We start from the raw sequence: 27,667 nt of genomic DNA, 5'->3' as shown, positions 1-27,667 counted from the left end.
ACTGATTGCAATTGATGGACTTATTGATTCCAGCCATATTATGTTTTTCCAAGGTTAGTATAATTGTATATTTGTTCTTTATTTAAATTTATTTAAAGGGAGAAATTGGAGCTCCAGGACAAAGGGGACAAAAAGGAGAACATGGTGATATGGTACGTGTTTATATTCCACTATAAAATGCTAAGAAGTATTTCTATAATGTTGAATTACGAAGTCAGTTTTGTTAATGATTTATGGTCTCTTGTGGAAAGTTGTCTCATTGGCAATCATACAACATCTTCTTTTTTTTTTTTATATAAAGTACGTTATTTTAATTGCATGTCCTGTCTTTATGGAAACAATTTATCATTTCTCCCCTTTATATTTGATTTTTATAGTTTGAAAAGAGATTAATATTTGCCTAAATAATACCAGTATTATCAAATATAACATTGAACCTAAACAGAGATGTTGAAATTTAAAGCAGTTAGATATAAGTCAATCTGAATAAAGCATACATGTGATACATTAGTTAAAGTATGAATCGTGAATATGTAGATATCCATATAATTGATAATTTCAGGGCCCACCTGGACCATCAGGACCCCAGGGTATAGTTGGACCACTTGGACCACCGGTAAGTTGCTTCATCCTAAAATGAAATTGGAGGATTTATCGTCATCAACAAAATAAACAGTGCTTAGTATTAGTGCTATTTGAACTTTCATATGTGAATCAAACCACATATGATTTGCATCAATAATACAGGTTAATAGAATAAATAAAACTAAATAAAAGTAAGATATTGACTAGGATAAATTTGAAATATTTGATAAGAAGGTATTAACAAGATTATCTCCAGTTTCTGTTTGCATCATAAAAGGATGTATGTCCCCATCTGTTACACACAGATTCTTTTTTGCATCTATATTACTTGTTTATATTCTTCAATACTCTAAGTAATATGCATGTGTTGAAGTGACATTCATTCCTATATGAAAAAATAGCATAAACCAATTGAAACCTATGGATGTACTCCACAATTTTTTTAACACACCTTATAATAAGGATGCAAAATACAATGAAAGAGACAGTCATTTATGTAACATGTAAAATGGTACAGAGTAATTATTTACTTTTTGACACAAATTAAATACTACATATTTTAAATGCAATGCAATCTATTGATTAATACATAGTTGTGATGATGGTGACTATTTTAAAGAATGCAACAGACAGATAAAATTGCACCAATATATTTATGATTTAAGATTGATATGCTGCACTTAAAATGTGTATGTATCATTTTATTCTAGTAAATGATGTCTATTTATTTTAGGGACCAATTGGTGAGCCTGGAATTCAAGGAATCCAAGGTCCAGTTGGAATGAAGGTAAATTTTATTATTAGGCGCTTAACAATGTGAAGATAAAGACTTTATAATTGGTTATTAAATTTAATACTTTTTCAAGAATGTTTTCTTACGGAAAGCACAAGGATCCTATGTTTTTTGTCCCATTTGAAAAACTTATATCTCATTGGAATTTGAATACAGTTTAAGTTCATGTAGAGTAAGTACTATGGTATGAAATGAATTAAAGACAAAAAGCCCATGATTGGTTGAGTAGACAATTTAATCTTTTTTCTACTTGTATATTTTATGATTTAATTTAATGGATTTAGGGTGCTGAGGGACCTAGAGGATTAGTTGGATCTCCATGTTTAGTGGGACTACAAGGATTACCTGGAGTAGGAGGGTCTATTTTGTATATTTTATGATTTAATTTAATTGATTATAGGGTACTGAGGGACCAAGAGGATTAGTTGGACCTCCAGGTTTAGTGGGACTACAAGGATTACCTGGAGTAGGAGGGTCTATTTTGTATATTTTATGATTTAATTTAATTGATTATAGGGTACTGAGGGACCAAGAGGATTAGTTGGACCTCCAGGTTTAGAGGGACTACAAGGTTTACCTGGAGCTGAAGGATCTAAGGGAGAGAGTGGAGATCTTGGTAAAGTTGGACCACCTGGCCCACCTGGACCTGTTGGAAAACCAGGAACAGCAGGACCACCAGTAAGTTACACAAATTAGTGTGGATAAATTTATTTTTGTAGATAGCATTTTAAGTTGAATGAGGGAAACTTACATTTTCTTGGATATATTTAATTTCCTGTATTTTCCAAAGTCTGCATACAAGACTATAAATTTTGTTTACTTCGTTGAACTTTAAAATTCATGGACCACCTGTTCCCATGAAATCAACAAAAATTGGTATCCAATGAGTGATGAGGAATCCACAGTAGTACTTAAAATAATAGTTTCCAGAACATCAATATGTTCTTTGGTTGTGTTAGCGATCAGTATATTCCATAAACTTTATAGCTTTCAGACCTTTTCAGAGTATGTTCCTTGATAATTACATCTGTTGTCAAAGCATTGATTCCAGGGCATTATTTGTCAATTGCCTCTCAAGGTTTTTTCAAATAAAAATTTCATATTTTTATTCAATTTAGATTCTCTAGAATTGTTTCTTTGCACATAACCCTTTGTCATAATATCAGATTAGAATAGTAATACATAGAACAACAATGTTAAAACTTGATGTACTATTGTTCAAAATTTGTAAAAGGAATTAATCATATGTATATGTATTTTGTTCTGTAGCATTTAATTTCAGATGAGAAAACTTGTATTCTTTCATTTTTCAATAGGGTGTTCCTGGAAGCGAAGGACAATTAGGACCTGAAGGAAAGCAAGGACAGAAGGGAGAGCAGGGAACTCCAGGTGAACCAGGATACAGGGGACTAGATGGAATGATGGTAAGATAACCAATTGTAAAGGTATTGTCATCAATTTGAATTCTTAATTGCTATTTTTTTTTTTCGTTACCTTAAAATTTGTTCATAGACAGAAACTGTAGACAGTATGAAATAATCAGCAAAAGATAGTGACTGTTGACTGCAAAATCTGATCTACAAAAATACATACATGATGGAAACCATGGTTTGGCTCTCTATGGTACATTTAGTTCTTGTCCTCGAATGACACGTTTTGGCCAATTCAAACATTTTTGCTTTTTGTTTTGAAATATATAATCAACAAACAAAAACTGAAAAGATTTGACTGTGAAAGGTTTTAAAAAATATAAAAATAGGTAAGTAATTCCAGCTCCTTGATGCATAAGTTATTTAGGGGAGACTATTCATTTACAATTTCATGTATTGGTACCTTTTTTCAGTAAGCAAAACCATCCTACAGGCAATTGGCTTTTTTAATGGACTATGGTATTCTCATTGTTCGCAAAACCAAAATGAAAAAAACGTAACGTCATTGGTTGAATTTCCATTGTTTAGAATGGTTTTATACCAATCGTAACGTTTTGGTGTAAGCATTTGAAAACATTACCCAGAATGCATTAGATTTTGAAATGGCGAATTGAAATGGTCTTTTTGGTACTCAATAACAAAAAATATTCACTTGCATAACAACTCAACAGTTTGATCTTACTTGTTGGTTCATAATCAATCAGATTAGGTGTACTTTTAAAGATTTACTAGTTTATATCTGTCTACTTTTAAAGATTTGTTTATTGTTGTGGTAATGTTATTGTTTGTGTGTAGTTTTAACCATTTCAAAAAAATTATGTCTCTTTAAACAATAAAAAAAATGTGTTACAGACAGGCTTCCATAAAGAAATATTATTGATAATATAAGGCACATTTGAATATTAACAAATGAGCTGCGTCGGATAGAAACGGACCTTATGCAATTGAATATCAATGCATCTGTTTTCTTATTTTGGTTTGAAAAACATCTTTAACCCTTTCAACGCTATACACGGCATATGCCACGATGACATACGCCGTCCGCCACTGCTATTCGCGGCATATGCCGCGATGACAACGGATTTTTCATAAGGACTCTTAAACCATTCGGTTTTCATTCGGGTCCTCTCTAATTTTTCCTTGTATGAATCGAGGATATGCAAGGTCTCATTTGCGCTTGAAATCCCGGCAATTTTTATTGTAAAATCATGCAGTAGAAGGAAAATTGAAGGAAAATAAAAACAAATATTTTGACAAATGCAAATGGCGGAAATTGGAAACGAAGCTGTAAATATGGAAATATTTCAGCATTTCTATGGCGAAACTGATGACGAGGATTAGTTAAAAGGTTTCTTGTTATCTCAATGTGTTTATTACATTCAATTCGTGTGGGAAATATGATTTGATCGATCATTACGAGACGTAGAAAAAGGGGGGAAAACGGAGGTTGACTGAAAATTTTGAGGACGGAGCCACTGATTTGTGCCATGATTACATAATACGTTGTGTATGGTGCAATACGCTACGGAATCGAGCAATTGGTGTCTTCTTTATTATATGGCAGATAAAAAAACAAAATAGATGAAGACGAAAAGTAGTTTTTATTCAAAATTCAACACAAATGTAACAAATTACACCTTTTACCTGTTAATTACCTGAAAATGCAGGTAACCTGATAAAAATTTTACTGAAATAACTGCCTAACATTACAGTTCATACTCTCCTGAGCATTTTTCATGCAATAACTTTTTCTGTATCTCTTATAATAAAAAAGATACAGCAGTCTGAAAAGGAATATACTGTTCTAATGAATGAACACAAAAAAAATGCAGCAGCAGCAGCCATTTTTATATTTTTTTGTGTAGCGTTGAAAGGGTTAAGAATTGTCTATAACTGTTTGATAATTGAGTTTTATAAGAACCATACAAAACAAACCAAAATTTATTTGATATTTAAATGTTCTATTATAAATCAATGTCTTATATGTGGTGATGTTATACTATTGTTTCAGAAAAAGGGAGAAGGTTTGGTACCATTAAAACATTTAATCCCGCTGCAAATGTTTGCATCTGTCCTAAGTCAGGAATCTGATGTACAGTAGTTGTCGTTTGTTTATGTAATTTATACGTTTTTCTCAGTTTTTTTACATAGATTAGACCAATAGTAATTTTGGGGCCCTTCATAGCTTGTTGTTAGGTGTGAGCCAAGGCTCCGTGTTGAAGGCCGTACCTTGACCTATAATGGTTTACTTTTATAATTGTGACTTGGATGGAGAGTTGTCTCATTGGCACTCATACCACATCTTCCTATATCTACTTATACATTTACATGTTTATGTACACTTGCATAAGGTTGATATCTATCAGACACAGCTCAAATGTTAAAGTTTCACAGACATAGATGTGTTGGTATTAGGTTGGGAAATATGTTAATGTTTTTATTATGTATCCTTATAGGGACCACAAGGACAACCAGGAGACAAAGGTGACAGTGGAAGACAAGGTAACCAAGGACCAGCTGGTGAAAGGGGTGAAGTTGGACCATTTGGACCTAAAGGCCATGCTGTAAGTTTTTTTATCAGTAACAGACTAATATGGTGTCTACTCTTATTATTTGGTCTTTTTTTTAACCTTTGGCAGTAACTTCATGTCATTTATATTGCAAATTATAAATTTGTCTTGTATGGAGTAACAACAACAAACATTCAAAAGGGTTAAGACTTTTCTAATACGTATTCTGCAATGTAATGTTTTATATGGTAAAATGAAATGTAATTGTAATAAAATAAATAATTTTATATTCTTTTTTACCTGTTTGTGAGCACTAAATTGTTAGAAGTAAATATTACCTTATGAAAAGAGCTAACAGAAATGATAGATTCAATAATTTACATTTTCAGGGTATGCCCGGAAATCCAGGAATGACAGGACCATCTGGGGAACCAGGTCACAAGGTTAGTATTACTTCAGGTTATTGTCCATCTAAATGTTTTAAAGCTTAGTCATGCATACCATTTCTCTGAAGGTCATGGATAGCATTTCTCTTAAGGTCATGGATAGCATTTCTCTTAAGGTCATGAAGTAAAATGAACATTCAAGCATATTGATGACTTAACTTAGGTGTAGCAATTTTCAAAACAGTATCTAGATTTTTCATATAAATTTCTAAAAACAAAAGCAAATATATTTGACAGAAATTACCTCGAAGGAAATTTGTCTTGTATGGAAAATTTATGACAAGGCAGCACATTACACAAAACTTAATGTTAAATGCTGTTGTGAAATACTGAAACCATTTATATATTTTTTATGCATGTTTGATATGTAAATGTGGCAAAGAGAACAAATGTAGACAGTAGTGATGAAAAACTTAGAAAGATCAATGGCAGAGGTTTTGGGTTGTGATAACAGATTCATATTTTTTTTGTGTATGATTTGCCAAAGGACATTTATCATACAAATGCAAGCTTATAATTTGTATTGAGGATTTAGATTGTATTCAAGGTATACTGCATCCCAATTTATACTTTGTAGGGAGAGGCAGGCAGAGATGGACCAGAAGGACCCAAGGGACCGCCAGGCCCAGCAGTAAGTTACAAAATTCGTTTATCAAACTTAGCTAATGTTAAAAAAGAAGATGTGGTATGATTCCCAACAGGACCCTTTATTTACTACATTTTAGATATTGATTGTACAGATTCAAAAATAAATTTATGATTTAATTAATAAATCAGTCAAACTGTTTTCAAATGTTCACTATTGGTTTTCATGTTAATTCAAACTGTCTCTGACTTTTAAAACTAGACCTTTACATACAAGTACACAAATGTTTTGCAATTTTAAATACATTCTCATTAAGTAATTGTTTGATCGTAACATAATTTGTGAATTACAGGGACCAGTTGGCTCACCTGGTGACCCAGGGTTACCTGGAAGAAATGGAAAACAGGTAAGACATTCACATTTGAAAATAAAAATTATGAACACTCATAAATTGAGAAATATGATATGAATTTGGTTTCATTTTTTAAGGAGGAGGTATAGCTAGAACCAATGAATTTGCTTAAGGTGGTACATTACACTAAAGGGAGATAACTCTGTAAAAATCTACTGAACAATTTAATACCGTTCAATTGTTAATGAAAATTAAGCTTCTCAATGATCAAAATTAGTGTTTTTATCAAACTGCAATATAGACTAGGAATTTTGAAATTTTTTTATTTTTGTCAAAGGGTCAAAGTAAATATTCTGTCAAAATTTTAAGAAAATTAAACTAGCCAAATTAATTTCAGTGAAGGTGTTTGGTACCACTTTAAAAAGTTAAATTATTCAATCATTAGAAATTATGATTTTTAAATTTATATAATTTTTAGATTTTTTTATTCAAAATGCTGAAAGAGTTTACTTTTCTTATCTTCTACTTTTGATTTAATTAGTTTAAGATTTACTTATCTTGGGTAACTAACAAACTTGTGTCCTTCATAAGAATTGAATAAAACTTATATATGTTAAAATGTTCAATTGTAAGCTGCCAATGATGAATAATTTAAGAAATGACATTTGTTTTGCATACTGCAAAACTCAAACATTTCATGTTTTCATTTGGTGTCAAATTGAAGTAATAAAAGTTGAGCTCTTTATACATTAGCTACATGCTACCAAACTTCAAATGTTTGAAAGTTATTGCAAATTAGCAGTACCAATAGATATACAGAATTTCATGAGATCCTATCACCAGGATTTGTTATGTAGGGCATACAAACAGACACTCATTTCATACATGGTTTTCATGGATAAATTTTATACTTTACAGTAGCATTTGATCAACTTCTTATATTTTTTAAAATAAAAAAAAAAACAAAAAACATTGTATCATTAACAAAATTTTGTGTGACATTTTTTCAGCCAGTCTGGATAATATAAATACAAGGTGCTATTGTATATCTGATAGTTGATTAAGTTTGAGTTAAACAATGATCAATTAAACAAGAATATCAGAGGCGGATTTAGGGGGGGGCGGGGGGCCAGCCCCCCCTTTTTTTGGAAAAAATTTGGTTGCTGATATAGAGAATCACTGAAGCGTGACTGGAGCAGGCCCCCTCTTAGGCAGTCAGTGGGCCCCCACTTCTGAGAATTTCTTGATCCGCCACTGAATATATCTTAAGTTTCAAACTTTTAGAAAAAGTAATTTTTAATGTTGATTGGTGTAATTTTACACAATATTACATTGCAGGGAGACGCAGGTGCACCTGGTGTACCTGGGGCAATAGGAGAAGTTGGAATTAAAGGAAGTCAAGGAATGAAGGGAAATTCTGGACCAAGAGGACCAGCCGGACCCGCAGTAAGTACTATCTAAAAAAAAGTTAATTCAAAAAGTAGTTGGACAGCACATATTTTAAAGAATAAAAATTGTGTAAAAACTGTTCAACTTTGATAATTTTAATCTGGGAAATTATATCTAAAGCAAAAAAAAAAGCTCACTATGAAAAAAATTAATGTAGATCTGACTGCAAAGTCATAAGTGCATAACCTTATATGTTTAAAAAGACTTTCTAGTGATTAATTTTAGAAGAGAATCAACAAGATTTATTACAAAGGATTTTTTATTTGAACACAACTTTTGATGGAAAATTAATATTAAAGTAATTACTTTGTTAGGGCCAACCAGGAGTACAAGGAACTTCAGGACCTAGAGGAAATCCAGGCCCTGTGGTATGTATATACAAGTGTTTGTCACATGTAGATTTAATGTATGATAGCAAATGTTGTATGATTTGATTGATAAGTGTTTGCTTTATGCTGCCTTATAGGGCAAAAAGGCCAAACCACAGCTATTACCGGTAATTGTAAAGAAATATTTGATTTTTATACCCCCGCTTTAAAAAAGGGGGGGTATACTGTTTTACCTCTGTCTGTCCGTCAGTCCATCCATCAGTCCGTCAGTCCGTCCGTCAGTCAGTCCGTCCCATGAAACTTTCGTCACATTTTTCTCAGGAACTACACATCCACCCTTTCTGTAATTTGGTATCAACATTTATATATGTCAGCCATACCGTGTGATGCGTTTTCAGATTCATCACTTGACAACTTCCTGTTTACCGAACACTTGTCTGATTTTACACATGATAGCCAAGTTGAAAATTTTCGTCACATTTTTCTCAGGAACTACAATACAAGGATTTCTGAAATTTGGTTTCAGGATTTATATAAGTCAGCTATACCGTGTGATGCGTTTTCAGATTCATCACTCGACAACTTCCTGTTTACCGAACACTTGCATATTTTTACACTATTAATATTATCCACTTGCGGCGGGGGTATCATCAGTGAGCAGTAGCTCGCAGTTTCACTTGTTTTATAAAGTGCAAACATAAAGATTTCTGTCAAAAGGTTTTATGATTACCGGTACATGATATCTAACTTTTCAGTTAATCCATTTAATCTTTTTGAAAATAAAGTTAAGAATTGTGGTATGTATTGCCAATTAGGCAACTATAAATAGTTAAAAGTAAAGTAGGCAACTATTGATAGGCTAAAGAGTTAAGTAGGCAACTATCCATAGGCTACAGAGTAGAGTAGGCAACTATACATAGGATAAATAGTAAAGTAGGCAACTATCCATAGACTAAAAAGAACAGATGTGAACACTTCAACCTTCAACAATGAGCAATAATTCCCATACAAAATAAAAAGCTATATTGAGCCCCAATCAGAAGAGAAAACCAATGGCCTGATTTTAATAGTCCAATGACAGAAAAACGAATATGGACGACAGCAACTAACAATTTTTGTCGAGCCTGCAACTTTTGTTGCAGAAAGCTCGATATAGGGATAGTGATCCAGTGGCGGCGGCTACGGCGGTGGGGCGGTGGGGCGGCGGTGTTAGCTAACTTCTTAAAAGCTTTATATTTTAGAAGGTGGAAGACCTGGATGCTTCATACTTTGTATATAGATGCCTCATGTTACGAAGTTTCCGTCAGTCACATCTCCAATGTCCTTGACCTCATTTTCATGGTTCAGTGACCACTTGAAAAAAAAGTTCAAATTTTTTGTAATGTTGAATTCTCTCTTATTATAAGTAATAGGATAACTATATTTGATATGTGCGTACCTTGAAAGGTCCTCATGTCTGTCAGACAGTTTTCACTTGACCTCGACCTCATTTCATGGATCAGTGAACAAGGTTAAGTTTTGGTGGTCAAGTCCATATCTCAGATACTACAAGCAATAGGGCTAGTATATTCGGTGTATGGAAGGACTGTATGGTGTACATGTCCAACTGGCAGGTGTCATCTGACCTTGACCTCATTTTCATGGTTCACTGGTTATAGTTAAATTTTTGTGTTTTGGTCTGTTTTTCTCATACTATATGCAATAGGTCTACTATATTTGTTGTATGGAATGATTGTAAGGTGTACCTATCTAGCGGGCAGATGTCATGTGACCTTGACCTCATTTTCATGGTTCAGTGGTCAAAGTTAAGTTTTTGAGTTTTGGTCTTTTTATTTAATACTATATGCCATAGGTCAACTATATTTGGTGTATGGAAATATTTTATGATCTTTATGTCAGTCGCGCAGGTTTTATTTGACCATGACCTCATTTTCACGGTTCATTGCACAGTGTTAAGTTTTTGTGTTTTGGTCTATTTTTCTTAAACTATAAGTAATAGGTCAACTATATATGTTGTATAGAAGCATTGTTAGCTGTACATGTCTGCCTGGCATGGTTCATCTGACCTTGACCTCATTTTCAAGGTTCATTGGTCTTTGTTTAGTTATCTTGGTTAATGTTAAGTTAATGTGACAGTTGTATTAAAGCTTATCTTTATACTTAGGACTATCAACATAATATCAATGATTAGTATAGAAGGCGAGACATTTCAGCGTGTGCACTCTTGTGTTTACATGATGTTAGAATATGTGTCATTGAGAGTTGCTCTTATCATGAATTCATGCTGCTATTATATACTACCTATAACTTATCTGTAAGAAAAATAGACAACTCAATTTACCTTACTTTTGTACAATATGTAGGCTTATGTCAATTTTTAATGTATGATGTATGTTGTATGTGTGTTTTCTCTTCTGTGAGAACAGAAATATGGACAACAAATTCATATATGGTAGCAATTTATGCCAAAGGAATTTGAGAATTTTGTATCTTTAATGGGTAAAAAAAATGTTTAAAAGTAATGAATGGTAAAAGTATGATAATTATAAATACAATATTACAGGGAGAAGCTGGTTCCACAGGACCACCTGGTTTATCTGGAGAACAGGGACTTCTTGTAAGTATACATAACACTACAACTTTTGTTCAATTTCTAGTATCATGAAAGAATATGTGGTGTCACAAGTTGTATGAAGAGGGAAAGGTCTTCTGCTATAAAAAAAAAATTGACAAAATTTGACTTCATGTTGTAAAGATTTTACCTTAAAGAGGGGAAGGAGACCACTGAACAGATTTTACATCAACCACAAATAATGGATAGCTGTAAGAAAAAAGAACAGCTAAAAATGCAATCTTACATGTTCTGACAATGGTTTACATGTAATGGACAAACAATTACTTAAGTTGGAATCAAACAGATAAAACTGAGAGATATTTTTTATCAGAATGTTTGAGATTTTCAAAAAGAGTTTAACTTCATGAAGAGCTGATAAGATATTAAACTAGATAAGGTTAATTAAGTCTTTATGTTAATGGTATCTGGGTGAGAAATGATGACTTTTAATTTTTTTTACAACAGATAATACAAGGTGGTAGGATAACCATTATTTGGCCTTGTTACCTTTTTAAATTGTGGTAATTTTGTATGTTGTAGGGACCACTAGGACCATCTGGCTCAAAGGGAGAAAGAGGAGAGAAGGGGATAAAGGTAAGATTATTCTATTACAAATCCAATTGTCAAGTGAGTAAAATAGATCTCAGTGTTCTAACATTTAATAGAATATAGGAAAATATATGCTCTTACAACTTAATATCAGCACCTGATGATAATTAATTACACTTGTCAGAAAATTTGTTGACACTTCCTATCTCAGATTGTTTTTTATATTATTATCATAATTTTAGTACTTCTAAGAGGTTTAGCTATGTGGCATTTAATTTTCTCAACTGTGATATTCTTTGCAATTATTTTGCTTCTTTGGTATTTTCCAAAGTTGGAGTTGTATAAATTATAAAAAAAGCAACTATCTGTATTTTATCAAAAATATATTTATTTTGTTGGGTGGTTGTTTTACATTTAAAAGAGAAAAGGAAACCATTCAGATAAGTAAATCAGATTCATAGAATGGATATTAAGTTCATCCGTCGTGCTTTCGTTGAGTTTCTTGTCTGCCACCCACTCTCTTACTCTGTCTATGTCTTCCATTGTGATGATTTACGCAGAAAATCGTTAACAATAATGTCACTGCAGAACTTGCGGTTCAGTTAACATCCATACACTAATCTTGAAGAACTTGGTACTAAATCGAGTAGACAATCTCTTAATCAGCGCGAGGCTGTTTACATGTCACACATATCGGCAATATAGCATTTATGTTGCAAAAAATGCATCCCAAGCGCCACAGTCTAGTTTTAATGACCACAAAGCCCGAGAAAGATCATTCTCTGTTTCGGTCAGGTAGTAATCAAATGATGAAATTTCTTCCTTGGACAGAAGGAACCACTCTGGAATTCCCAATAAAAGTTTAAATTGTTCCAAAACAGCGGCCATAGCATGAAAATGTTCTAGACTTGCATATCATTTACGAATGCTTAATATTCCTGTATGTAAAATTAAATCAAAAATAGTTTCTGCTGAAAACTTTGTTGCTTACAGCCACGCCAAATTGAAAATGAAGTTAGCACACTTTGTTTCAAACAATTTTTATACGACCGCAAAATTTGAAAAATTTTTCGTCGTATATTGCTATCACGTTGGCGTCGGCGTCGTCGTCGTCGTCCGAATACTTTTAGTTTTCGCACTCTAACTTTAGTAAAAGTGAATAGAAATCAATGAAATTTTAACACAAGGTTTATGACCACAAAAGTAAGGTTGGGATTGATTTTGGGAGTTTTGGTCCCAACATTTTAGGAATTAGGGGCCAAAAAGGGCCCAAATATGCATTTTCTTGGTTTTCGCACTATAACTTTAGTTTAAGTGAATAGAAATCTATGAAATTTTGACACAAGGTTTATGACCACAAAAGGAAGGTTGGGATTGATTTTGGGAGTTTTGGTTCCAACAGTTTAGGAATTAAGGGCCAAAAAAGGGCCCAAATAAGCATTATTCTTGGTTTTCGCACAATAACTTTAGTATAAGAATTTTAAGAATAAGAATAAGAATTTTATTAATCTAATCAAGAACCCATAAAGGGCATCATTTTACAACACAATATGATTGGAAAAAGCAAAACAGAAAACTAATACATATTTTAACGTTATGAACAGGATCAGAGCCTAACACAACATGTGTTTTATACAACTATTATATTAAATCTTATAACAATAAAATACTAAATTACTTCATATATTTTGTTTACATCTGGATCTTATTTCTAACCCTTTAATAATGTAATTTCCTAGGCACATGAGAGTTGGTAAATGCTCATTTGTGAACAGCCAGAAATATTTCTTATCATTAGGTAGTTCTTTAAAATTAGTACAAAAAGTTATAACTTTATCATATAGTAATTTCCTCTGTTCATCATATAATGGACAATTTACTGTAAAATGGGTCTCATCTTCAATAGAATTTGATCCATGTGATAAGCAATGATGACATAGACGTTGAGTTCTCTCTATGTATTTTTTATTATATCTATCTTTCTCAATTTTAAGATCATGAGCACTTATTCTCATTTTACATATAGCTCTTCTTATACTAAAATCTTTAATTGATAAATAGGCCTCCTTTACAAAGTCAGTCTTGAGGTTGAAATAATTCTCTAATTTACTATTACCTTGTGATAAGGTTTCAGATCTTTTGACCAACCAAAATGTTTTGAAACTATTACAAAGTTTACATTTTACAAATTTAATTAATTTATTGAGCTTTGTATCTAAATTTTGTATATCAAGTGATTGAAGTACATATTTCATAGATGAATACCAACAATTAATGTTTTCTGCATCTAAAATTTTATTACAAACATAAGCATCATAAAGTAACCCTGTGTCCAACTTGTTAAGCCTGTGTACATATTTTACCATAGATATAATGACAGAAAAATAAAGAGGAAATCTTGCAACCTCTGATAACACTGCTAAATTTGAGGCTTTCTTATTTACACCAAGAATATACTTTAAATATCTGAAATGTGATTTTTCCAAATAATCATTTATGTAGATTAATTCAAATAGATAATCACTTTTTTTCTTGCAAGCAGCAGAGTTAATTTTAAATGAACCCCAAATTTCACTACAATATAATAAAATTGGTTTTATTGTGTGATCATATAAATGAATTGCAGTATCAATACTTGGATTACAAGCTGACATGGATTTTTGTAATTTAAATTTTGCCTTTAAGGATTTTTTGAATAGCTCTTCTTTCCCCTGTTGAAAAAGACCACTAGAAGTAAAGACTATCCCTAAATATTTACATTTATTAACACATTCTATAGCCTCTTTATCTAAATAAAATGATTCCTTTAAAAATTTTCCAGGCTTGTTAAAAATTAAAACTTTTGTTTTGGACAAGTTTACATCTAGACACCAGTCAATACAATAAGTATGCAATATATCAAGTCGGTTTTGAAGACCTTTTTTAGTGTTTGATAATACAATAATGTCATTAGCGTACATAAGACAATCAATTCTACGCCCATTGATATCAACAGCATCTGGACTTGGCTCAAATTTTGGAGGCAGATTGTTAATGAAAAGCTTAAATAAGTTTGGACTTAGAACATCCCCTTGTCTTACCCCAACTAGTGAACTGAAAGATGGTGTTAATACATTGCCCACTTTCACAGACATTTCATTCTTGCTGTACATATCTTTTAAAATAGTATAAAATTTTCCAGATATGTTATTTTCCAATAATTTATATTTAATACCACAGTGTATGACCCTGTCGAAAGCTTTTTTAAAGTCCACAAAGCAAGCATAGATTTTCCCCCCTTTTTTGTTAGTATATTTATCTAATATGGTTTTTAAAACAAACATATGATCAGATGTTCTACTCTTTTTTGAAAAACCAATCTGACATGGATGAATTATATTATTTTTATCAAGATGAATGTCAAGTCTTTTATTAAGAATACTGTTAAATAATTTTCCAATGCATGAATTTATTGCTATGCCTCTGTAATTTTCAGGTTTACTAGGACTCCCTGCTTTAAAAATTGGACATAAATAAGATAATGCCCATTTGTGAGGGTATTTTCCAGAGCAGAATACTAAATTAAAAAGTTTCTGCAAAACAGGTGCAAATATACTTCCCCCAGCTTTTAATATCTCATTTGGAATACCATCCAATCCTGCAGCTTTATTATTCTTAAGTTTATTTATAGCATCTAAAATTTCTTTTAGGGTTATTTTGTAATCTAGTTCACAGAAAGTTGAATTTTTTTCTAAATTTTTTACTTTTTTACTAATTTCCTCTAATCTGTCTTTAAATTTGTCAGAGTTAAAATTTAAAGATTGAAAATATGAAAACCAGACATTACTTTGAATAGAATTTTCTGGACCATCCGAATTGTCTTCTTTTAATTCTTTAATGAGATTCCAATAACTCTTTGGATTATTATCCCTTAGATTATCCAGACTGTCAAGAATGTTTTGTTTAAATTTCCTTTCTTTATATTTACGTAGCTTATTATACTCTCTATAACATTTATAGTAAGACCCTTTTATAATTGGGTCCCACGGGAATTTTGATAATAGCTTACCTTTAGAAATAAGACTTTTACGTTTTTGTACTAGGTCTATGTCAAACCATTTTTTATTTTTATGTTTACGTACACCTTTTAATTTTGTTTTACGAAATATTAAACATTTACTAGCAGCGTTATCTATTATATTAAAACATTCATTAGCCGCTTGTTCAATATAGTCCTCTGAAAGATTAATTTTTGAGTCTAAAAATTTTTTAATACTGTTTTTAATATTTGGCTGGCATAAAGTATCTTGAAGTTTTTGTGTAGAAGTTTCTGACCATATATATTTTCCTGGAAATAAACTAGTAATGTCTTGCTCATTATTTTTATGTGAATAACTAGCTAACATGCCAAATGTTAGTTTACAGTGACAGTCTGACAGAGTTGATAAAAAATCAGCGACATGAAAAAATAAAGTGTCTGCAATCAAGTCTTCTGACACGATAACATAGTCAACCACACTACTACCCACTGCTTTCATACAAGTGTATTTACCATAAGAATCGCCCCACATTCTCCCATTTAAAATACGTAATTTGGACGCAATACACAAGTCCAGAAGTTGTTTACCTCTTGAATCTACTTTCATATCATAACTACATCTTTTTTCTTGAATAACATCACAACTATAATTATCATACATTGGTATATGTGTATCATTAACATCATTAATTATAAAATCTGGCTCTGACCCTGTCCTTGCATTTAAGTCCCCACACACTATAATACTACCTTGTTGACTAAATTTAATAATATCTTTTTCTATGTTTTCAAGTGTGTCGTCTTCTGATTGGTCAACATAAAATGAGGTTGCAGGTATAATATATGCCAAACATAGAAATATATCTGTTTTTCACTCACGTCTCAGTCCTTACAGCTGAACGGACGTGCTGGGTCAGCTCTCCTTTACCCGCTATCTTCGATGAGGGTTTATTGCTAGATGGTCAACGACATACTACTAAGATGACAGAAACCAATCCATGCCGTACAGAGAGACGTAGTAGTAGGCGTACCCGCGTTAACATGCCTCCAAAACCATTGTCTATTATGGGGAGTGTCATGCCGATTAACGTCCGAGGGCTGTATCCTAGGCTGTTGGGTGATACGACCTACATTTCACTGCCTCAGGGCTTTGGTCCTGATAACGCTTCCTGTCATCTTAGAACTACGTCCACGATTCATCTGCCAGTACTCCATCATCGAGGCTAGCGGGCTGCCAAGCTGACCAAACTGGCCCTGAAAGCAGCCGTTGTGAAGTAAAGAAAACAACAAAAATAGTCAAAAAGTAAAATCAACTCACCAAAACCAAGATGGCGGCCTCCATTCGGCGTCCTTTGCTACCCGTTCCTGACCCACGGCACAAAATATTTAAATGCTCACCAATCGTCTTCGGGCACCGAGCCGACCGTGCGAGGGCTGAAAAGCCAGTCAAGGTCGTTAAACACTTCCATATATATAATATATCTGTATTTAGATTAAAATAATGTTTATCGAATTGCAACCATTGATAATCTTTACATGTATTTGTTAAAATCTTAATGCCCTTGCGAACTTCATATTTTACCAAAATACCTAGGCCCCCATAGTATCTAGAATTAGTTGATTGTGGTCTACAAATAGGGTAATAGTTAAAACCCTCAATATTGACTATAGTGTTATAACCTACATGGGTCTCAGTTAATAGTACAACATCATAATTTCTTATCTCTTGAAGAAAAAGGGGGTCTGTTATTTTATCAAAATGTTATGTTGTGGAAAAAATTATTTTTCTTTTGACTGGTCATAATTGCTCTTTAATCAAATTTTTTTTTTTTTTTTTTTTTTAATTTCCCTCTGATGACCACTTTTAAGTTGTACAATATTTTTTTTTTTAGATAGATAGTTAGCTTTTGGGCAGGTACAATGTAATATGAATATGAAATCCTTGTAAAGTAATAAAACTCTTTTCCCTCTTATGAAATAACTAAATCCTCTAACTGAGGAAAGGTAAAAATGGGTTAACCTTTTCTTGTCCTATATAATTATAAATGACAATTTAAGTTTATACAAGACAGAAAGCAAAACAAAATCTAACTACAATTGCTTACAATATGTATTAAACAAAACTTAATTATGACTAGCAACTTTATCTTCTTTAAGTAAATAGAAATCAATGAAATTTTAACACAAGGTTTATGACCACAAAAGGAAGGTTGGGATTGATTTTTGGAGTTGAGGTCACAACAGTTTATGAATTAGGGGCCAAAAAGGGGCCCAAATAAGCATTATTTTTGGTTTTTGCACCATAACTTTAGTATAAGTAAATAGAAATCTATGAAATTTAAATACAAGGTTTATGACCATAAAAGGAAGGTTGGGTTTGATTTTGGGAGTTTTGGTCCTAACAGTTTAGGAATAAGGGGCCCAAAGGGTCCAAAATTGAACTTTGTGTGATTTCATCAAAAATTGAATAATTGGGGTTCTTTGATATGCCGAATCTAACTATGTATGTAGATTCTTAATTTTTGGTCCCGTTTTCAAATTGGTCTACATTAAGGTCCAAAGGGTCCAAAATTAAACTTAGTTTGATTTTAACAAAAATTGAATCCTTGGGGTTCTTTGATATGCTGAATTTAAAAATATACTTAGATTTTTAATTATTGGCCTAGTTTTCAAGTTGGTCCAAATGGGGGTCCAAAATTAAACTTTGTTTGATTTCATCAAAAATTGAATAAATGGGTTCTTTGATATGCCAAATCTAACTGTGTATGTAGATTCTTAATTTTTGGTCCAGTTTTCAAATTGGTCTACATTAAGGTCCAAAGGGTCCAAAATTAAACTAAGTTTGATTTTAACAAAAATTAAATTCTTGGGCTTATTTGATATGCTTTATCTAAATATGTACTTTGATTTTTGATTATGGGCCCAGTTTTCAAGTTGGTCCAAATCAGGATTCCATATCAAGTATTGTGCAATAGCAAGAAATTTTCAATTGCACAGTATTGCACAATAGCAAGAAATATCTAATTGCACAATATTGTGCAATAGCAATTAATTTTCAATTGGAGTTATCTTTCTTTGTATAGAATAGTAGTTGATAATATATGTTGGAAATTTGCCAGACATGACTATGATGTCATTTTTTATTTTTATTTGCCAATAACTTTATGTAAATAACTTCATTGGAAATTTGCCAATATAAAATGTTGCTGATGAAGCTTTTTTTCCTTATCTTATCTAAAATGTTTTTAGATAATGTATGTTGGACATTTGCCAGACATGACTATGATGTCATTTTCTATTTTTATTTGCCAATAACTTTATGTAAATAACTTCATTGGAAATTTGCCAATATAAAATGTTGCTGATGAAGTTTTTTTTATTGTTTTATACAATAAACAATGTATATTCACTTTTACTACCAACCAATCTTTACCATTCAGTGATAACAAGCACTTTATTTTACATTTTAATATTTTATGATGTATTTAAAAGAGTAGTTATTGTTGCAAACTCCATTAGAAATTTGAATTGATATCAGTTTTGGAGAAAGGGAAACGGGGATGTGAAAAAAAGGGGGGGGGTTTAAATTTTTCTCATTTCAGATTTCATAAATAAAAAGAAAATTTCTTCAAACATTTTTTTGAGAGGATTAATATTCAACAGCATAGTGAATTGCTCAAAGGCAAAAAAAAACTTTTAAGTTCATTAGACCACATTCATTCTGTGTCAGAAACCTATGCTGTGTCAACTATTTAATTTTAGATTTAAAAAGTTTGAAGAAGAAATCTTTAATTGATTTGTAAAATCTTGACATTTGTTTTGTGTAAAAAAAACCCATGTAATGTCAAAAATTTGATCACAATCCAAATTCAGAGCTGTATCACGCTTGAATGTTTTGTCCATACTTGCCCCAACTGTTCAGGGTTCGACCTCTGCGGTCGTATAAAGCTGCGCCCTGCGGAGCACCTGGTTTAATTAGTCATGTGACTGGTCAACATGAGAGCCACCTTCCTATTGGTTTCAGTCAGTCTCTTGACCAAATATGGACTGACGTCCGAGAGGCAGACATGCCCCAGCTGTAATCCTACACCACCTTTGTATGTTGTGGAGTTTCCCTTATCAGTGCCCCACAGGATGCATATGTCTGATAGTGATTTTATTTTGATTAATAATATATTTAACTAAATACCCCAAAAACTTGATTGCACATACCTGTTATAGTCAAATTAAAGTAATAACTTTGTCCTTTAGGGAAATACTGGTAGAGTTGGACCACCTGGTGTAATTGGTGATCCTGGACCAAAAGGACATCCTGGACCTCAAGGCCCACCTGGAGAGAAAGGAGATCGTGGACCTTTAGTAAGTTAATTTAAAACTGATGTTAAAAGTATGTTTAAATTTAAAATAAGATACTTAGCAAGCACTGTACTCAAGTACTCGTTATTGATTTTCAGGGGAAATGAAAATAGGGGTTTAAAACTTCTAATTGTCCACTTAATGATTTATTTACAAATTAAGATATACATTTGTGATCTCTGTCTGATAGAAAATAGTACATTGATATTAAGAATTTTATCTGTTTTACTTATTTTGTACTGATCATGTTTCATAGAATACATTATAGCCTAATATTAGTACAGCAAAATCCTGAATGCCTCAATAATTTGTACATAGAAGATGCCATTTTTTAGGAGATCTATTTTCCCTTTTAGAGCTCCTAAATTCTTAGGTTTTGTTTTGATTTCTATTGTTCAATGTAGTTTTCAGTGTAGTGTTTTATGGATGATGATTGTCTATTAATTTTTTTTATCCCCCCCCCCCCCTTTAGGCAATGGGGACATTAAGTTTTACATAAGTCCTTCCTTCTTTCTGTCGTTTTGTCTGTCCCACATTTAGTTTCAGCACTCTAACTCAAGTTTTTCTCATCCAAATTTTATGAAACTCATACACAGAATTCAAATCTGTGCAGTGAGTCAATTGCCATTCTATTTTAACTGGGGAAATTGCAAAGCATGAATGCACTCATCTCCTCAGATACTTTCACCTTTATAGCCCACCTTATTGCTCCCTATTAGAGTTATTGCCCTTTGATGACAATTTATACCATTTTTTTGTGGTTTTGCCTTATATCTTAAAAATTATGATAGATAGATAGATAGAAACTTATATAAGATAAGCAAAGATTATAAGCAAGTCAAGATTTACTAACAAGTCAAATTTTGACAATATAGCTAGTAGATTGTCACTCTTTATAGGAGTGATTGCCCTTAAATGAGGATTTATTCTTTTGTGTTTTGAGCAAAATTAAAGACAATAAAGATAAACTAAACAAGCTAAATGATCAGCTATACAAGATCAACAAAACAGATTTTTTTTTATGTTTAAAAGCTATATTTCATGTGACACTTTGTTTGAAATAGTGCTAAGTAAATATCCACAACTCAATCATTTATTTTCCTTTCAAATTCAATGTGGAACTTTGCTATTCTTGATGAACTAGTATACATTCAAGAACTTAGACATGAATACTTATTATATGTGTGTTTTAAAGTCATATATTTTTACAGGGTCAAAATGGACCACCAGGATTAATGGGAGTTGAAGGCATGCCAGGCTCACCAGTAAGTAATTTATTCAACATATATGTAGCTTATAAATATAAGATACAAAGGCAATATGTACTAAGAAATATTGATCTGTTTGTTATGTGTTTTGGCATAACCTACTTTTTATAAGCCATTTGTAATAAAAGATATTATTTGGCTCCAAAAGTTAACCTTAAAAAATGAAGAAACAATGAAAATTTGTTTGCATGGAAAATTATAAAATACTGTTAAAAGTAATGAAGATGTAAATAGGACATTGTATCGAGTTTTATTTGCCAATAGTAGATTAGCTAGAATGGATGTTGTATTTGAATACATGTACACACATAACTTTTTTTATGAAGCAGATTGAATATAAGTTTATTTCCATCATGTTTTTCTATTGTTTCTGTAAATTATGATTACCATAAAGTGTTTATTATATTTCAGGGCCAAGAAGGACCTCCAGGACCTAAAGGAGAACAAGTGAGTATGACTGGCCTTCTATAGCTGACTATGTGGTATGGACTGTTCTCATTGTTGAAGGCTGTATGGTGACCTATAGTTGTTAATTTCTGTGTCATTTGGTCTCTTGTGGAGAGTTGTGTAATTGGCAATCACACCACATCTTTTTTTTTTATATAGGGTTGTATATTGTGTGTTGTGTTTCCAATCATCACAATTCTGATGATGTGTTCCTGACTTAATTTGCTGCACTAGAAACCAGAAAGGAAGATGTTTTTTTTATATTTTAAGATGAACAATTTGAACAGGCAATTTTGAAACCATTTTGTACTTGAATAACTATACACAATTCTTTTAAATATACACTTCACTGGTTTAAACATGGTCATCACATCAGCATATTTGAAAGCAAAGAGTAACAGTCTATCATTCTTCCATCCAGGAAGTTGGTGGACCCTCATCATATTGCTTGGTTCTCATAGCTGGATCATCTTGCCAGATCATCTTAGTTGCCGTTTGTTTTCTTGTCTGTTCATACTTTGTTTACAGATAATGACTTTTGCTTTAATTATTTTATAATTGATATTTTTGATGTGAGATGATAAGAAAAAAAAAATATTCAGGGAAAACAGTTTTTCTTGCTGTGAATATGTATTTTACTGACAGATATTCACTTTTAATTTCAACTTCTGGTGAATTTGCCAATATTTATATACTTGGATTTCCTTTAATGATAGAACTAATGATCAATTCAACAAATACACTCATTAGCATAATACACGTGACATTTATAGTTGTCCTCCATGCTGGAGTTGCAACAATTAGTTGTTTAAAGTTATTATTTTATTTTAGGGACTTGATGGTCCAAAGGGAAATATTGGTCCACCGGTAAGTTACTTTTCATTAACATTTTAATCATTAAGAGTAGATTTAATTTTGTATGATTTAATCCATATTGGAAATTGGCTAGATTGATCAAACATTGAAGTGATAAATGTCTGATACATTTTTGTATTTTTGCATGGAAACCAATAGATGTTATATAGTAAACTTGTCTTAGGTCTCCTTGCTTGACAAGTTATTTATGTCAGTGGCACCTTATTTTGTTAATAATAATACATAAAGATACATGTCCATTGTTTTTAGCTCACCTGGCCCGAAAACAAAGATTTCCCCAATAGGAAAGGTGATTTCCTATTTGATATGAAGGTCACAGACATCAAAGATCAAGCTGATATAATAAGTGAGATGGGGAGATGCTGTTGATCCTACTGGCTAAAATTATTTTAAGAACATGGACAGGATATGATGCAGGAAAATATTTGGCAATGCTGTCATATTGCACTACAGCACTGTCAAACATGATGCCCTTGTAATCAATTTTTAAATGAAATTCAAGTGGCTTCATTCATATAATCGAACAACTATTACAAGATTTTAGATTAAAAAAAAATAGTTTTATTTACTATTTATTGTTATTTTATATTAAAAAAAGGAGAAAGAAAGAAATTGCTGACAAAAAGAAGTTTTGATCAATGACATATGAAATTTGATGGCTATATTTAAACAATAATTTTCTTTTCTTTAGGGTCCAGCTGGGCCAATGGGGCCACCAGGTGAACAACAGGCCTTCCCAGCTGAACTTCTTGGTAGATACATAAATCAAGGTGACAAAGCTGGTTCAAATGGTCGTAGACGAAGGTCTGTACCAGACTTCCAGAGTGATATGGCTGTTATGGTAGAAGACATGGGTTCAAAACAGGTTGAACTGAAAGAAGGAGTAACTCTAGTAGTTAGTAGACTGTTTAGTCAGATAGATCAGCTTAGAGCCGAGGTAAAGAAGATAAGATACCCTACTGGACAAGAAGACAGTCCAGCACCAACCTGCCGTGACATTCAAATGGTCCATGAAGACGCTAAAGATGGTATGTTAGATTTCCTAAACACTCCTGGCTATTTCCATGGATGTTTTGTTGTTGATATTTTCAATGAATATTTTTTAAGTTGGACAAATTATAGAACATTGAACTAAATAATAGAATCAAAAGTATTGTAGGTAGGTAGAAGGGATTTTTCACTGTTGTTCAGTCCCGAGTTGAATATTCTTTTCATTGCATAAGCTATTGATGTAAATAAAGAAGAAAATGCAAACAACTATATATGTTCCTGTACGGTCTCACTTGGTTGTGATTTTAACTTAAACAATGTCTTGACAAAACATATTGCTGTATGACGACAGAGTAGTGCAATTACAGGATGTCTTTGACTTTTTAAAATATTATATTTTATTTGTCTTAAAAAACAAGGTATTTCATTGGAACGATTAAAATGATTTTAAATTATCTTTTATTTGCTGTGATATAAAATGTTATTTACCATATGAAAATGCTCACATGTCCCTTTACATTTTTGAATTAAAAATTCCATTTTGTCTGAAAATTGTTAGATTTCCAGTCAACTCTAACAAGCTTTAAATCTTATTTTCAGTTTTCTAAGACATTTCACAGATGTAAGTTATTAATGATATTTGTATTTTAGGTTGGTATTGGGTTGATCCTAATCTTGGTTCTCCAAGTGATGCGATGAAAGTCTGGTGTAACATGGAGGCTGGAGGCCAGACTTGTGTTCATCCTCTGAAAAAATCAGGAGGGGTAAGTTTTCTAAGGATAACTTGTCTAATCTCTGACTGATTGGTTAATATGTCTTGTGAATATTTTGCTGACTTGTCAAAAATTTGTGTATCTATTCTTTTCAAACAAAAATTTTGTTAGTAAATGGTACATTTTAATTTGATGATGCGCTATTGAACAAGGGAGCTATATATATTATTATTACATTACATTGATGGCAAAAATAATTTGATTTCTTAATGATGATAACTTAATTTGTTTATTATCACACTCAACTCTTAATGGTAACTTTATTGATTGTAAATAAAAAATTAGTCTTATTTAAAAAAAAATCTGTTTCAGGTACCTCTTAAAGCTTGGCCAAGAAAGAAGGATGGCAATCCATTCTTTAGTGAAATGAAAGGAGGTTCAACGGTAAGATTTACTAATTTATCTTTAATATATGTTATTGATTTATTTCTCGCTATATGAAAGGTTCATATATGACCATACTTCGAATATATGTTAATTGATTCATTACAATTTATGTTTGAGCTCTTTATTTCTTATTTGAGTACTGTAACAAAGGAGATCATTTGATTTATTAGATTTTTTTTTTTTGCAGTTGGTGTGAAAATACACTTTGTATGCCCCAGTGTAGGGGCATTAAGTTTTACCCTTGTCCGTCTGAATGTACATCAGTATGTACATCCGTCTGTATGTCCCAAAGTTGGTTTCTGTTCTCTGACTTCAGTTTGCTTCAAGCAAATGTTGTGGAACTTATACACAATGCTTATTACCAAAAAAAACCAAACATATCAAGTTTGAATTTTGGTGGCTTCACTTTAACCTTGCTAGAGTTATGCCACTCTACAAATGGAAAATTGCTGAATTTTTCGTTTCTGTACTCTAAAATAAGTTTGCATCAACCAAATTTTAAGAAACTTATACTTATAACCACAAAACTGAGATTAAGTACAAATTTGGGTAGAGTCCCTTTTACTTTTCTTCAGTTATGTTCCTTTATAACTTTATATGATATGCCAGCATGGACACATTCCCCATTTATTAAAAGTTCAAAATACCGAAAGGAGATTAGCCAAATCTTTTTAGGAAAAATAATAAGAAGACATTTGGTTCAAAACATAAAAATGAATGTACATTTATTATTTCTTGATTGGTATTTTTAGTTTATGATTGCTTTGTTAACATGAGTCACATTTTTTCCATTTACAGATTGAATATCCTGATGAAGTCCAATTGGCTTTCCTCCGTTTAAGTAGTCTGGAAGCATCACAGAAGTTTACTTACTATTGTAAGAAATCAATAGCATGGTTTGACTCAGAAATGTCCAATTATGACCAAGCCATCACACTTGAAGGTTACAATAAAGAAAAGATAGACACAACTGATGTCAGCAATGTCAGCGATGGATGTGCTGTGAGTTAAATACTATGATTACAACAAACAAACCAGAAAATAAAAACATTGCTTTTAAAAGTCATTAATGAGGTCAAATCATCTTCCTTCAGGAAACAAACATGAATGTCTTATTTTAAATGTTATTACACACCTTCATAATAAAATATTTTCTCTATTTACATTTTGTAATAGAATAATATAAAACAAAATTAGTAAAACAAAGTGCTTTCGATGGTGTTTGATATGAGTTAGGGATGATAAAAAGCTGTTGCAGTTTTAACATGCAATAAGTTTAAAAGCACATGGTATCTCATTCTAAAAATGACATTCTTCTTTTGTAAACAAAGCTTTGTTCTTAATTAAATAAAACATAGGTTACATGTACTTGATGTTACATTTGAATTTGCAAGTCAGTTGGGTTTTTATCAACCCTGGAGGTCAAAATGGACATTACTGCAGGAGTTGCATTGCACAAATGTTTAAGGTCTGATTAAAAAAGACTTTAATTTTCTTTAATTATTTCAATTTTTTCATTACACGCTTTATTTTAACAAGGATTTCCTTTGTGAATACCTATGTTTTTTGTTTGTCAATATCCCTTCATTATGTGAGGATTTAATCAGATTTGTCAGCAATCAACATATATTTCCTATTTTCATGCCTCAGATTTCTTATATTTGCAGGATCGTTCTGGAGAGGGCAAGACTATATTTGATGTCTATGCCTCTGATGTTTCAATTCTACCAATCATGGACTTTGCACCTAAAGATTATGGAGCAGATGGCCAAGAGTTTGGATTTGAAGCAGGACCTGTTTGTTTCTTCTAGAACCTACATGTCTGTGTCATGCAGTTCAAATAGAAACTTGGACAACCACAGTATGCACTGCTTAATGTTCTACACAGCAAAACACTTTATGTTGCTTTATTTTTCAGTAGTTTTAAAAATGAATATACAAAACATGTCTTAGGAAATTTGCATTGCTCAATAAATTTGCTTAATTGGTGCTTCCAAAAAAAATAAAAAAATACTGCACATATTATTTATTTTTTAAATATTACATGCCATGTATGTGAGATAATTGTATATGTTAGAAAGAAATGTAAGCTTTTGTAATTGAATAATCCATCACAAACAATGTATATGTTAGAAAGAAAATGTTAGGAAATTTGATAATCAAGCACAGACCAATTTTATTGTCTCACTTTTGTTCTTTCTATTCATTTATTTCTTATTACACATTTTTCATTTTAAGCTACCAATCAAAAAGTTATACTTCATTTTATAAAAAAAATAAAAATGTTTTTATATACTGCTCAACATAAAGTAGAACATTACACACCATATATTTTTGTCAATTTCTAGGAAGTATTGTTTTGTAATTTTACAGCTGCTTATTTTGAATTGTAAATATTATTAGAATTCAAGCCTGTCAGAAATTTCTATGTGTATTTTTTTGTTCTTTTAACTGTTTTCTAACTTTCCTCCTTTCTATAGCTATAGCTGTTTTGATGTTTTTTTTCTGTATTGGAATCTGTATTGCCCCTGGGGAAATGTTTTACTTTAGATGACTTTTTCCATTACCTCTGAACAAGTTGGGTTTTTTTTAATTTACAAAAAATACAAAATGACTACTTGCAAGAATATTGGTTAGTACTTATGATTCGTAATGGAAAACAAATTACACCTATTAGCAGGTGAGAGGCTTTAAATTATTCTGGCAATAACAAAAGTAGATTTGTGACAGGCTTGACAATTGTTTGTTTATATACAGCAGGCAGGGGCCAAGTGGAAATAAAACATATATCTAATCTATATAGTCTGTAAGGAGAAGCTGGTTCTGTGATTTAACATTGTATTATGTAATTTTGTATCATTGTTTTTACTTTTTTATGATTTTTTTATTTGCAAATGTTTAAATATTTG

At 31.8% G+C, this 27,667-nt stretch overlaps 1 protein-coding gene across 1 annotated transcript in view; it reads left to right on the top strand.

Annotated features, from left to right (window-relative positions):
- Positions 1 to 26,760, top strand: part of LOC143064209 (uncharacterized) — an 82,489-nt gene extending 55,729 nt beyond the window's left edge. The window contains exons 40-61 of the mRNA XM_076236861.1: positions 99 to 152; positions 563 to 616; positions 1,319 to 1,372; positions 1,895 to 2,056; positions 2,695 to 2,802; positions 5,265 to 5,372; positions 5,708 to 5,761; positions 6,342 to 6,395; positions 6,703 to 6,756; positions 8,041 to 8,148; positions 8,466 to 8,519; positions 11,044 to 11,097; positions 11,635 to 11,688; positions 19,913 to 20,020; positions 21,229 to 21,282; positions 21,697 to 21,732; positions 22,564 to 22,599; positions 23,300 to 23,636; positions 24,250 to 24,362; positions 24,684 to 24,755; positions 25,557 to 25,760; positions 26,426 to 26,760. Of these exons, the coding sequence (XP_076092976.1) occupies positions 99 to 152; positions 563 to 616; positions 1,319 to 1,372; positions 1,895 to 2,056; positions 2,695 to 2,802; positions 5,265 to 5,372; positions 5,708 to 5,761; positions 6,342 to 6,395; positions 6,703 to 6,756; positions 8,041 to 8,148; positions 8,466 to 8,519; positions 11,044 to 11,097; positions 11,635 to 11,688; positions 19,913 to 20,020; positions 21,229 to 21,282; positions 21,697 to 21,732; positions 22,564 to 22,599; positions 23,300 to 23,636; positions 24,250 to 24,362; positions 24,684 to 24,755; positions 25,557 to 25,760; positions 26,426 to 26,569 (2,076 nt within the window). The 3' untranslated portion in view covers positions 26,570 to 26,760. The remainder of the gene's footprint in view (positions 1 to 98; positions 153 to 562; positions 617 to 1,318; positions 1,373 to 1,894; positions 2,057 to 2,694; positions 2,803 to 5,264; positions 5,373 to 5,707; positions 5,762 to 6,341; positions 6,396 to 6,702; positions 6,757 to 8,040; positions 8,149 to 8,465; positions 8,520 to 11,043; positions 11,098 to 11,634; positions 11,689 to 19,912; positions 20,021 to 21,228; positions 21,283 to 21,696; positions 21,733 to 22,563; positions 22,600 to 23,299; positions 23,637 to 24,249; positions 24,363 to 24,683; positions 24,756 to 25,556; positions 25,761 to 26,425) is intronic.
- The last annotated feature ends 907 nt before the right edge of the window (positions 26,761 to 27,667 follow it).

The sequence above is a fragment of the Mytilus galloprovincialis genome, chromosome 2, assembly GCF_965363235.1.
Source record: "Mytilus galloprovincialis chromosome 2, xbMytGall1.hap1.1, whole genome shotgun sequence".
NCBI lineage: Eukaryota > Metazoa > Mollusca > Bivalvia > Mytilida > Mytilidae > Mytilus > Mytilus galloprovincialis.
This window is presented reverse-complemented; position numbering and strand designations above follow the sequence as displayed.